Source organism: Apis florea, unplaced genomic scaffold (genome assembly GCF_048593485.1).
Source record: "Apis florea isolate Af1SG1 unplaced genomic scaffold, ASM4859348v1 contig_2495_pilon, whole genome shotgun sequence".
Taxonomy (NCBI): domain Eukaryota; kingdom Metazoa; phylum Arthropoda; class Insecta; order Hymenoptera; family Apidae; genus Apis; species Apis florea.
The window spans coordinates 1215121-1228968 of NW_028256595.1; the positions used below are offsets into that span (position 1 = coordinate 1215121).

General features: G+C 44.8%; 1 protein-coding gene and 1 long non-coding RNA gene across 11 annotated transcripts in view; one reads left to right on the forward strand and one right to left on the reverse strand.

The window, feature by feature from the left end:
• The window catches only part of Prosap (SH3 and multiple ankyrin repeat domains prosap), a 99691-nt gene extending 86096 nt beyond the window's left edge, over positions 1–13595 (forward strand). For 6 of the 10 annotated variants that reach the window (XM_086906607.1, XM_086906611.1, XM_086906610.1 and 3 more), the window contains 13 exons: positions 1729–1909; positions 1981–2300; positions 2429–2693; positions 4161–4698; positions 4997–5265; positions 6010–6186; positions 6383–6593; positions 7205–7406; positions 7486–7795; positions 7869–8062; positions 8184–8345; positions 9602–9902; positions 10017–13595. In XM_086906607.1, coding sequence (XP_086762733.1) covers positions 1729–1909; positions 1981–2300; positions 2429–2693; positions 4161–4698; positions 4997–5265; positions 6010–6186; positions 6383–6593; positions 7205–7406; positions 7486–7795; positions 7869–8062; positions 8184–8345; positions 9602–9902; positions 10017–11254 — 4368 coding nt within the window. In that variant the 3' untranslated portion in view covers positions 11255–13595. The remainder of the gene's footprint in view (positions 1–1728; positions 1910–1980; positions 2301–2428; positions 2694–4160; positions 4699–4996; positions 5266–6009; positions 6187–6382; positions 6594–7204; positions 7407–7485; positions 7796–7868; positions 8063–8183; positions 8346–9601; positions 9903–10016) is intronic. The other 4 variants (XM_086906615.1, XM_086906616.1, XM_086906612.1 and 1 more) reach the window with 3 other exon arrangements.
• Positions 8364–9605, reverse strand: LOC147657833 (uncharacterized). The gene is made up of 2 exons (XR_015291692.1): positions 9391–9605; positions 8364–9285 (listed from the first exon to the last, which is right to left on the reverse strand). It is a non-coding gene; the product is annotated as an uncharacterized LOC147657833 (long non-coding RNA).
• Positions 13596–13848: the final 253 nt, after the last annotated feature.

Sequence of the window (13848 nt, forward strand, 5' to 3'; positions counted from 1 at the left end):
CTCGGCTCAATTTTCACCTCTACCATTTCGCGAAATATTTCAACGTCGAGCCGGATGATGTAGATAAAGTGGGAACGTTCGAAGACGTACGCAACGCTTGTTTCACTTTTTTTTTTTCCTCTTCTTTTTCGTCCGGAGTTGCGGCCAATATCGCGGCCGATGCACACTCCACCGACTCGTGGATAGAAATAAATAAAACGCGAGGTTGGACGGGGAGCCATAGATCACGCGGTATTCGGTACCTAGTCGCTATTCGCCACGCCACCTTCCTTTTTTCTTATCTCACGCGCACGCGCACAGCTCTCCGTCGATCGAGCCGACTCGTCGCGCCTCCTACCCGACTTTTGTTTAATTAATTCTCGCTTCCTCTCGAGAAACGATTCAATCTCGATCCGTTGTAAACAATAAACGACGCTCCTTTCGAACAACGACGCCAGACTTATTCTCCTCTTGCACAGACGCTCGAAAGCTAGACGAGAAATCAACGAGAATCGCCTGTTTACACCGAGTTAAGAAGCGATCGAACGCGCGTAAAAGCCCGTACGATGAGAACCGTTGCCTTCGCAATAACGTGATCGGGCGAGCGACGAGTCGAGTCACGGAAAAGAGGAAAAATACGCGTATATCTCGTATAATAGCCCTCTCGACATCACCGTTAAGCCGAGAGTATTACCGAGATCACCTTGGTATCCGAGTTCACGACGATTCTTGCTCGCCAACTCGGCCAAGTCGGAGTTCGTGTCGCGTCGCCGTTGTCGGGCTTCTTCTCTCGTGCTTCTCCGAGAGTTAACGACCGAGCCGCGTAAAAAAGAGCGGTCGATTGGTCACGGCCGATAAGAGACGAGAAATGGATTATTTTCGTCCTGTCTCTAATTTACATCGCGGATCCCGTGGATAATCATAATTGGTGGTAACGGTAGTCATTAGCGCGGCGATATTGCCTATCCGTCGGTAATCTAACGCTTCGAACCACGACGCCTCCGATAATTACAAAGAAGAAGATGTAACGCCACCGGGAAGCGACATGGCGAAACCCCCATTAAGCCGGGATAATTTTATATATATATATATATATATATATATACACGTTTTGTCCTCCTCATACGATATGTTTCTCCTCGTCTCTTTCCACCGGACTCTACCAGGTGGGTGTGCAGGAAGGGAAATTCGATCGTGGCATTTCGTATCGAGACGCCCACTTCGAAAATAAACGGAGAGTGTATTCTACGATTTTTTTCTCTTTTTTTTTTTTTATACTTCACATTAATCTTGATTTAACGTCAAACGTTTCTCTTTCCGTTTGGCGAAAAAAAATAAATTTTCGGATAAAAGTTGAACGGTTGTTTCGGAAGTGGCGTTGGTATATTTTTTCTTGGAGGGGGAAGGGGGGGGGAGGGCAGTTACAGTTACACGAAGGTCAATTTTCTTTTTTTTTTTTCTTCTTAAATCGTATATTTAATACTTTTTCATAGACGAATCGACGAAACTTTCCCTCTAATTTTTCATCTCTTTATTAAATTCCAATTCTATGGGAATCTAATATGTATTGCTTCTCTTCTTTTTCAAATCTTGGGATATAAAAATAATTCGAAACTACGAATTTCAAATACTTACGTATGCCACGTTCATAAATGTCACGAGGAATGGGAAGGAGGTCAGGTGTTTCCACCTGTGATCGTAGCGATGATCAAAGGGAGCCCACGCCACGATCCCATTTTTAATTCGCAGCTCAAGTACAAAAGGCGCGTCTACAAGATGCTGCACCTGGATGAAAAACAGTTGAAGGCGATGCACACGAGGACAAACTTGCGAAGGTTGCTGGAGTACGTGGCAAACAGCCAAGTGGAGAAGATCGCCAAGATGTGCAGCAAGGGTCTGGATCCTAATTTCCACTGCCAGGAAACCGGAGGTAAAGAAAAAAAAAAAAAAAACCCCTGGAAAGACATTCGAACGTATTTCGAATCGAAATTGTTCGCTCAGAGACTCCGCTCACGTTGGCCACCACGCTGAAGAAGCCCTCGAAGGTGATAATAGCACTGGTGAACGGTGGCGCGTTGCTCGATTATCGAACGAAGGAGGGCCTGACGGCGATGCATCGGGCCGTCGAGCGGAACAGCCTGGAAGCGGTGAAGACGTTGCTCGAGCTGGGCGCGAGCCCCAATTACAAGGACACGAAGGGGTTGACGCCGCTCTACTACAGCGTCATCTACAAAACCGACCCGATGCTGTGCGAAACGTTGCTCCACGACCACGCGACCATAGGCGCCCAGGATTTGCAGGGATGGCAGGAAGTGCACCAGGTTTCACCTCCCTCCTTTTTCCGACTCCTCCTCCAAAAGAAGGGAGGAGGGAGGACTAGCTTAAGCTTAGTTTTATAATTATAATCGCGCCCCATCCCGTTCGATAATCGATAACACTGTGTTCGCAGGCCTGCCGCAACAACCTGGTCCAACACCTGGATCACTTGCTTTTTTACGGCGCCGACATGAACGCGCGTAACGCGTCCGGCAACACGCCGTTGCACGTTTGCGCGGTGAACAACACGGACTCCTCTTGCATACGCCAGTTGCTGTTCAGAGGCGCGCAGAAGGACAGTCTGAATTACGCGAACCAGACGCCCTACCAGGTTGCGGTGATCGCTGGGAACATGGAGCTGGCCGAGGTGATCAAGAATTATCAGCCGGAAGAAGTTGGTGAGTGCGAGAGGAGGACGCGAATAGGTGAAGGAGAAATTGACTCGCGCGTCTTTCCTTTTTCTTTCTTTTTTTTTTTTTTTTCCTTCCTCTCCATATCTCGATCGCTCTCCAATTCGATGGATGATTTCGTTCTATTCGCGAGTTTTTGTTATTAGGCGATGTAATTTGTTGATAATCCGAGGACGGAATGCTTGTCCATGATAATAGAACGATAAAAATTGGATCGATTGAAAATTTTTAAATATATATAGCACGTCACGTCATCTTTTTAACATTGGCATGTGCATGTTATCGAGTTGTGCAGAATGCTTCGTTTCTTTCTTTCCTTCTCCCCTCTCTTTCCTGTCTAAGACAACACACGCTTCAGCGCTTGCCAGTAGCGTAGGCTAGGAGGTGAAGTAGCTGGTAAATTAGTAGTAAATTAGTCGAGATGTATGGTGTGTATAAATATATAACATATATACAAAAGGATTTTGTATATTTATACGTATAATCTATATATATATATATATATGTAATTGTGCGTGTTGTCTGTGTCTCTGTGGGAAAAAAAAAGTACCAAAGTAATATTGTAACAATTGTCGGATGGGATGTTTTGGTGGTGATGGTCTTGTAAGACGTCGAGCATCGTTTGTAACTTATACGATACGATAAAAACGAGATAATAACGACTTTTGAAAGTTTGACCGCTTTTGGGCAACTACTAACGATTCACCTTTTATCTACCCTCGTCGACTGAAGCTTCGCTGCTCACGGATGAAACGTTTCCAAATCGTTTGAAAATCGCAAGATTTTAAAACCTGTTCCTCCTCGAAAAGTCGGTGAGCATCGAAGCCGGTAGTAACGTTTTTTGGTAGTTCTCGACTTTGTTTAATAAAACTTTGTTGTACACACAAATGGATGGGCACCCCGTTGAAGCAAGTCTCTCGGAGAGAGAAAGGTGGTGGTTCGATCGCGAGAGGGCTCGCCCGAAAAAGGTGGATCGATCGAGGGGATCTCGCCTGGAAAAGCACACGCGGCGCTTTCATCGATAAACACCGTGGAAAATTGAACGCGAGTTGTTGATCGATCACTTTGCCGCAACAACTTTGCTACAACAACACCAACGTGTCACACATATTGTATATTGTGGAAAACGGATGCAATACACATAATTCGCTCACGCGTGTGCTTCTCACCGCTTTCCTGTATAATCCAAACACTAACCACGTTATAACAAAATTCGTCGTTTGACAATTTATGTACGCGTGCGTGCGTAGCCAGCTTGTAAGTAAGTTTTCACATTTCTGCGAATCGTGAAATACAGAGAGAGAGAGAGAGAGAGAGAGAGCAAACTTTTCGAGCGAAAATATACGTCTAAATATATATAGAAAAAGGGAGAGAATACACTTACGGAGAGCGGCGTCTAATTGTAAGGCTAAGTAATCCTTTCTTTACTTAACCTTGCAACCCTCGATTTTCCAGTACCGTTTAAAGGGCCGCCACGCTACAACCCGAAACGGCGCTCGGTGGCGTTCGGAGGCACGATGACCACCAGCTGCTCGGCCACTAACCTGGGCACCCTCACCAGGATACCGTCCGCCGAACAGCAACACGCCGCTGGAGGAGGAGGAGGAGGAGGAGGAGGAGGAGGAGGTAGCCTGACCAGAACGATCTCGGTGGAGCAGTACGCGGTGACGAGAGTGCCGTCCGCCGAGCAATACGCGACCAGAGTACCGTCCACGGAGCAATACGCCGCCAGCCCGAATACCGCGAGGGACCACCACCAATACGCCGGTACGCTCACCAGAGTGCCGTCCGCCGACCAATATCCGACCGGCACCCTAACCAGAATACCGTCCGCCGAGCAGTACGCGAACAGCGCCGCACGTGTACTACCACCACCGTCCATCGAGGCAACGAGCAGGAACGAGCAGCTACAGCAGAGAATAGCGCCGTCCGAGAACGGCCGAGGGATCGCGGACTACCAGAGCCCCAATTCGCTGAGGGATCCTAACGCGAGGTAAGCATAAACTGTCTTTGCGATCACTGCTCGATCGAGATCTCTTTTTTTTTTTCTCTCTCTCCTCTCTCTCTTCTTCTTTCTTTCTTATCTTCCTCTTAGATAGATACTTAGATATCTATCGATTCGAGATTAATCTCGATCGATCGAGAGAGGGGATTCTTCTCCTTCTTCTGTTTTTTTATTATTATAATCTCCGAGAAAAATTGGGGAGAGGAGAAGGATTTGTAGAAAGGAGGGGGGAAGGAGGAGAGGGATACAAAGCAAAGACAATTTACGCTAATCTCGCGAGATTCAGTATGTATGGACGGGGGTTTTCGACGGTTATACGCTCCATTTCAAGATTACCAGCGGAGAACTATCAGAACGTAAGAATGGAGGGGCTGACGAGGCTGCAAGAACACCGGCTCGAGCTTCAACACCGTCTCGACATGCACAGAACTATGGAGATGCCGCCCTCGCCCTCACCGAGCAGCAGGAGTCTAGCTCCTTTCAGCTCGGCCAGCTCGAGCCTGTCCGAGGGCAGCAATCAACCGTCCGGCGAAGATTCCGCCAGCATCGTCACAGGTATAACGCATACAGGTTTATTTTCCACGACATTTCCTCTCTCTCTCTCTCTCTCTCTTTCTCTTTCTTTCTCTGTCGCGAGAGAAAGAACACGCATGCGCACACAAAAAGAGAAGGAGAGAGAGAGAGAGAATGCGTTTTTCTTGCGGAATTTTTCGCGCGCATCCTGTACGTGCGTTTGGGACGCGATGTGTGATCCTCCTATAGTGAGAGAGAAGCGTGAAACAAGAGGTGTACAATTTGTATGTTTGGCGTGGCTCGAACGTCGAACCATCACCATCAGAAACGGTAAGCCGTGTGTTGTTTGGTGGACCGTTTGTCGCTCGGCCCAATCACCTCGAATTATAACGAAACAAGACGCGCGAGATATATAGCCGTGCCTCCGCTAATGAATGTAACATCAGCAACCTAGACATTCCGTCAGCCAACCGACACTCTCGCGCCACATACACTACGTATATTTTATTACCAGTTGGCCAATCCTTAAAAAGGAAAAAAAAGACGGATACCGTTTTGGCGTTGAGCCAAAGGCGCCTATCTTATTTATACCCCGTTAAAAGTATATATATGTGTGTGTGTATATATATATATACACACACAGATATATATATATAATATATATATATGTATAGCGTTTGCATGAGGTTCGCCGCTCTAAAAACGAGAAAATGTAGGAGAAAAAAAAGATGGGATGAAAGTTTCAACAAAATTTCGACCACCCTTGTTCCGTCAATTTTTTTTTAGACAAGAGTCTCGGCGATACAGCTTCCGACGTGATTAGCGATAGTTCAGGGGTGGGGACCTCGCAGTCGGACACTACCAATTCCCTGTCGATACCGGGGACCACGGTTGTCTGCGTCGAGAGTTATAACAGCGGAATACTAGGCCATCTGAATATCAATCAAGGAGATATCTTGGAAGGTATTGACACACCGATTATTATCTTCTCTTATCTCTATCTCCCTGATAACCGCCTTTCCGATCTCCTTCACTCTCTCCTTCTCCACGTTTGCCGGATAAAGAAAGGAAAAAGCGAGCGATTTCTCTTTTATTCAAATTTCGTTCGAATTTCGTTCGAGTGGGAAAGGAAGTATATCTGTTCTTCCATATTCGACAGTGACCGGGGCGACCGATTGCGGCCTTCTCGAGGGTGTGCTTCGAGGACAGGGCACGGGTCTGTTCCCGGCGCACTGCGTGCAAGAAGTCAGGCTTCGCCACACCAACATTCCATTGGGCCCCCAGCCTGCGAGGGACGGCCGGAACAGGGTGTTGGGTCGTAGAGAATCGCAACATAAGTATTTCGCTACCGCTCCTAGATTGAAGAAACCGTGAGTCGCTTTGTATACATACACACACACACACACACCTCTCGATCTTTTCGATAGCGACGATTATCGAGGCTACGAATTATTAATTATTAACTAACTTAACGCTCCGCCAAATGTTTTTAACACGCGTTAGTTAAAACGTGCCAAGTCTGTGTACCATTACGATCAAACCATTTTTTCTATGGTTAACAATAACGAAGAAAAATAAATATTACGATGAGAATTTAGAGTGATAACGGACACGTAATTTGATTGTCTGGATCTGGAAGACAATGATTCTGACACTTCGAGTAGAAATTATACTACCGAAGAGACGAATTATTGAAAACGAAGATTCGTTACAAGACTTAGATGGATGGATGTTGACGGAGGAATTACATATTCTCCGGATAGAATATCTTTTAGTGTATTTGCCACAGGTCATTGGACCACAAGAAGTTCTTACAAATATCGAACAGCCGATACAATATTTTAAATTATTTTTCACGGACGAATTGGTAAATGAAATTATAAAAGAAGCCAGTACTCGAGAAACGCGCGAAGCGCTAAGGGTTAATACGATTAATAGGCCGGGCGAATAACAACCGTTTGATAACCTTCTCTTCTCTCAGAGTTACGTCGGAGCCACGCACCGTGGTCCTGCATCGTTCGAGGAAGGGTTTCGGATTCGTGTTACGAGGCGCCAAGGCGACCTCGCCTTTGATGGAGTTGACGCCTTCGGCCAGGTACCCGGCCTTGCAGTACCTGGACGACGTGGATCAAGGAGGAGTGGCGGATCTGGCCGGTCTTCGAAAAGGGGATTACCTTATCCAAGTGAGCGGTGCTTTCCTTCTATATCTATCTCTCCCCGTTTTTCCGTGTACTCATACCTTTTTTTTTTTCTTCTCATCAGATCAACGGCGAGGACGTGACAACGGCGTCGCACGAGCACGTAGTCGACTTGATACGAAAATCGGGGGAGTTGGTTCGTATGACGGTGGTCTCGCCGGTGATCAGCCTCCCGAACTCGCAATCGGCTGCTCTTCTCCCAACTAGTCAACCGATTCAGAGACAGTACGCGACCCTCCCCCGAAAAGGTAACAACAACGTGGCGATCGGCGGCACGCTCGGCAGATCGCCTGCCCCCATGCCGCCCCGAAGGGATCCAAAGACGACGCTGAGCGTTGGCCGGGCGCGAGCAAGATCGATGGTAGCTGGATTAGGTAAAAGGAAAAAAAGAAAAAAATCTGATGGCAACGATGATAAATATGTGATAATTTTTGTGGCGGCGCGCAGAAGGTGGTGGGGAGAGAGACGATCGCGACGAGATCACGTCGACGGGTGCCAAATCGAGTAGCGCGGAATCGATCCATCTTCCCCAGCAGCCGTCCACCGGACCCAACACTGGGCAAAACACGCCGGTACAGCCGAGAACGGCCAGTATCCGATCGAGGCCTACCTCCAGTAGGATCACTGCCGCGGAGCTGGAGGTGCGTACGGTCGCGTTTCCATTCGGATCGCGAAACATATGCTCGATGCGCTTCTCTCCTCGAATGGCAGATCGCACGACAAACCACGAGGCTTCAAAGCTTTCTCCTTCCTTTCTTCCAGGAACTATTTCAGCGGCAGCAAGGTAGTGCCAGTGGTCAGTACAGCTCGTCCATGATGAGCTCTCACTTTCAAACTGGTCAAGCTACCAAGTCGCATCCCTCCTCGCCCGCAAAGACCGGCAGGGTATACGCGAGCGTAGCGGAAATGAAACGCAAAGGCAAAGTAAGGAACTACATCCCCTCCAAATTTAAATCGCATTTATTCTCTTTCTTTTCCTTCCGATTTTACAGATTTTCACCCTGTTACGATGATTTCTTTCTTTCTTTCTTTCTTTCTTCGATCGTACGAACATGGTAGATTTTGGTGTGGTAATCGCTGGTAGAATTTAAACTTAAATCTCGTCATCCGTCCCTTTGCCTTTTCTAAGGATGTGTAAAAAAAAAAAAAAAAAAAAAAAATCGTCATCGCTCTCAAATTTTCGGAAAAATCCTTAGAATCGGCAACTTTAATCACTCCCCCCTCGTAATATTAACCTAACGCTAGATTCGTTGGTTGTTGGTATTATAATCTATATTCGTAGAATAATTCTCCCCCCCTCCCTATTTGATTAATCGCTAGCCCTTTCATCGTTTAATCGTTATCACTTTTATATATATATATATATTATATTCGACGCAAGAGAGTTACAAAGAATTTTTCAGAGAGGTTAAGACTCCTCCTCGATGCATGCTACCTCTAGCGGTGACGGTGGCTGTTTTTACGCATGTGTGTTATAGTTTTCTCGCAAGCCAGCACGAGTGTACAGCAAGGGGCGCTCCTGGTACGAGAGAGACAACGAGGACGACTTATATTACTGATCGAAAATACTTTGTTTCTAGCGCGTCCGTGACTTGCATGATTCCAGGTGACTAAGCCATTTGCTAATGAAAATCCGATGCTCGAAAGGGCATCGGATATCACTTTCAGCTTTATGAACACGCCTCGCAGAACTAACCACGTGTATCCATAAAAACCCGAACGTTTTAATTACTTTGCTTACACTTTTTGCATGATCGTGCAGCTTGCCTCCCCACAACATCGAACCTTATACGCGCTTTTAAACTGATTTTCCATTTTGCATCTTAAATCGTCGCGAGTTTCACAGTATATTCGAAGTATATCGCTGCTCGAAAAAAAGGAGATAGATAGACGAACTAGATTAGTAGATAGAACGAGAGAGAAATGTTTCCTCGTGATAGAACACAGGTTGATCGAGTTACCGACGTACCTGCTTTTTGTGTTGCCGCTTTTACACGAAATTAATCGAAAACGTGTACATAAGTATCTCGTTTGTTCTCGCGTTACTCGTAACAGCGAATAGTGTTATCCAGCTAATGTATCTCCCAGCTATTGTTTCCGTTTCGTTGAACGCTCTTCTCTCTCACTCCCTCTATCGACATGTTGTAGATCCCAATAAAATTTCTCGGCTTTGTTCACAGTTGAACTCGAGGGTGCGATTCTTCGGTGGATTGGGCGGTGGTTCCGATCTTCATCGAGACTTTCACAGTACGCCGGACTTGAATGTGCAGGTGCAGTCGTCTATTTTAGCACCGAAAGGGCACAGAAGCCAAGAGGACGTGAACGCGTTGAATGGAAGAAACGGGCTTCCACCACCGAACCATCCGCCACCTCCGCCACCTGTCGGCCAAGTCGTCAAAGTAAACGTGGGCGCCAACGTGCCGGATGTAGTCACACCGGCCTCTGTCTACGATAACATGGCTCACATACAACAAGTCAAAGGTATATCTATGTATACGCGTATTTCTTGGCCCTTTTTATTTATCTAGAATAAATTTCAACTATATATATATATGGATGTAATCACGACGTATCTTTTCTGCCTTCTCGGTTCAGAGTTGGCAGCCGCGACAGTGGATGGAAGTTACGGCGTGATGTCGAGTTTCCGACCTTCGAACAGCGCGAAACTGTACGCCTCGCCGGAAGACATGAAGACGGTTGGGTATCGCTCCCGTAGCCTGCCGGCTCACACGACCCGTTGTCACGTGAGAAAGTCGCACAGCTTGCGCACTACCAACAACACCACGTTCAAACCGTTGAACAACCAGCAGAACGTGAGCAACGCGGTGAGCAACAACAACCAAGTGAACAACAATCAGTCGGCCAACAACCAATACGCCCAACCATTGAAGACGAATAGAAGTCACAGCACGATCGGTATCAGGGAGAGAAAGAAGAAGGGTATCAGCACCAGTTCCTCGATCACGAATCTCTCGTCCGTGGCCAACAACAACGCCGGGAACACGGTGGTGACGTCGAGCGCGGCGCCACCTATCCCAGAGCCGGATTACAGCCTTTCCGAGTCGGAGAACGACGAGGGCGAGGAGGAGACGGACGACGACGGGGAATCGGAGATCGCGAAGGAATTGGAGAAAGCGGCCGCGAGGGAGAAGTTGGAATCCACTCGAGAAACGTCGGGCAACTCGAACACTTCCGGCTCGAGCTCGTCCGGTAGCAGTTCGTTGCCCCACTCTTTCAGCGTGGAAGAGATTCAGAAGGTGAGGACGCAGTTGAAGTCTTCGAAAAGTCATCCGAACGATTTTCTGCTGCAACAAACCCAGCAATCCCTGGCCGAGGATGGTGACAATAGCTCGAGTGGGGTGAGCTCCGATCAAGACGTGCCGGTAGGCCCGCCGACGGGTTTCGACGACACCACCGCGAGAAATCTTGCCAACGAGGCCGCACAGCATCCTGCCACGGTACTCTCCGTGACCAGTGTCGAAAAGGAGGCAAATCCGAAGAGGACGAGCTACGGTGGCAGTGGATTATTGACGCGACACGCTGTCAGCTTGGCCCAATTACCACCACCGATCGAGGCGGATGCCGAGGAGCAGAGCAACGACCTGTTCGTACCACCGCCACCGGAGTTCAACGCGGGACCGTCTGCCGGGAACGGGGACGAGTTGGTATTTGCCCCACCACCTCAATTCTGCGACAACAAACAGCAAGCGCAACAACAACAACAACAACAGCAACAACAACCGCAACAGAATCGCGTTAAGATCATCGGGGCGATACCGAAAGTTAGCAACAATCAAGTAAAAGCTTCCGGCGGACGATTGCATAATCAGTGAGGAAATAATGGTTGCGAACGATCGCCGATGAACGGACGCGTTCGGGTCCCGTGATCGTTGGTTCGATCACGATCTGTCAGAGTCAATTTAATCTTTCCGTAATTAAATCTTTTTCTCCATCCGAGATAATTGTGCACACAGCGCGTGACGTATACTGAATATCATCTGTTCCGTCATTCGGCCGAAAACGAGTTAAACGAAAACCTATACGCACGATGCGATTATTTGCAATACAATTTTTTCACCAATAATATTTGTGGGGCAATTTTTTTTAACGAAACAAACAAACGCGCGCGTCGTCCCTATCGCAACTTTGACCCATATTTCGATCGAGCGCCGTTTCGCCGTTGCTCTGTCAAGCGTCTGCGGTAGCCAAGTGAACGATGTATTCAGTGAATTTTTACCGTAAAACTTAGAATATGAATCGTACGAACCGCAGATACGTTTAGATTTAAAAAGTCGTGCGTGCAATGCTTTCTACTTGCGAAATGATATAGAACCACATTCGTAAATGTCAAAATACTATAAATGTCTCGTGGAATGGCCTAAGAGGTGAACGAGAGAAAAAAAAGATCTATATACCGTACTGTAGTTCGTAATTAGAGAGAAAAAAAAAAGTATGCGAGTAACACTGAGAGAGAGAGAGAGAGAGAGAGAGAGAGAGAGGCAGAGACACAGAAATAAAAAAACAAAAAAGTAAGAATAGTTATATGAGATGCGTGTGCATGTATGCGAATGTGCGTGTGTGTAAGAAACGTAGAGAATGAATGTATAGCGTATATCGGTTTGTTTTTCATATTTCTAACGAAGTACGACGCGTGTTTAATACTTTTACATGTAACGATCTTTATCCTTAAATGCCATCAACTTCTCTCATTCCATCGTATAAAGAAACAAAATAAAAAAAAAAAAAAGGCATTTTCGAAGAACAACGCATCGAAATATCAAATCGTGTTAAGACATGAATCGGTGCTGCTAATCGAAATTTTTTTTCTTTTTTTTTTTTTTTTTTTTTATGTATATATAACGGAGATAACATAACTCGAGGGCATCGATGCAAAAAAAAAAAAAAATAATCGAAGGTGCCGAATTAATGGGTTAATTAGTAAAGTAAAACGCGCGCGCGCGAAAATTGAGTTCATTTTGTTTCTCTCGTGTTTAGACTGCTCAAGAGCCTAATTAAAAAATTCTACTCACAAAGTCATTAGAAATTGTTTCTAGTTTGTAATAACGAGTAATAGCATTACGACGAGTATGAATTTATCTCTAAGCTCGTAATCGCGTTAATAGAGGCGCACTGTACTACGTTAACGCACCAACATTATTCAGCTTGTAAGATAGATCGTATTCCTTCCATTTGAATCAGGCTCCTAAGAGTCGCGAGATGTAATACGTTATGATATATATATTTCCTTCGGTAAAAATAATATCTATTGTATTTATTCATAAAAGAAGAAAATACAATGTTCCTCGATTGAACAATTTCTTAATGAAGAAAATCAAAAATTAATTCATCTTCTCTAATCGAACAACCTGCATTGATTTATCCTGTATATAGTAATATAATATCAATCAATCGGCAATAAGGAAAGAAATAAAGAAAAAAATCTCGCGTCTCTCGGCGACACTGCTACATAGTGTATATATATATACCGAACAACATTGCTACGTATTAAATATCTATAACGATGGAACGATTATTATCATCACTTTTATGATCACCGCGATAGATTTAAGCGATATCTATGAAAGCAACGTCCTTCCTAATTATTGTTTTTATGCCTTTTCAAGTTAAATCATATTCATATACAAACAGTGAAGTATGACGTTAAGTCAATGCATGCTTGTTGAAGCATGAATGAAACAGTTTTGAGTCGAAGAAAATCATATTAAAGATAAGTATTAAATGTTCCTTAAATATTTTATTGTTTGTTTTCGATCGATAAAAACGAAAGATCGCTGAAGCGCGTGTATCGTTTCAAAAACTGATTGATCGACTGGTTGATTCGGGTCAGTAAAGCAATATTGTACGCATTACAACGGCTCGTGTAATAATAAAACGTTTCAAGAATACAATTTTATCTTTGTTTGCGATCTTAAGCAAATAGCATTGCCGATTACACTAATTTTTTCGTGCACGCAAACTTTGTTAAAAGGAAATACAAAAATTAAAAGATATATACTGTGTCATGCAAAAATGGTACATCTTGTATGTTGAATCTTATACTTTCCAAAGTTCATATATAGTTTTGAATTAATCGTTTAAAAAAACATAATTCTGCTGAATATGTTTTATGTTTAAAATGCTACTGTTTGCAAATATACAATTATCCAAAAATTATTCATGACTTATTTTTACAACATTCATCGAGGTTACATACATTTCATAATCGTTCAAAATCATTTCAGAAACATTTCATGATTTTTCGAAATCAAAAAAAAAAAAAAACAAATTCAGTAGAATAATGTTTTTAAAAATTAAACTGTTTAAAATTTGAAAAAATTATTATCCAATAGTTATAACATTCTTGCCAAATCTAATATGTGTAATACATTAAAATTTATGAAAGAATTAACATCCATTTCATGACAAA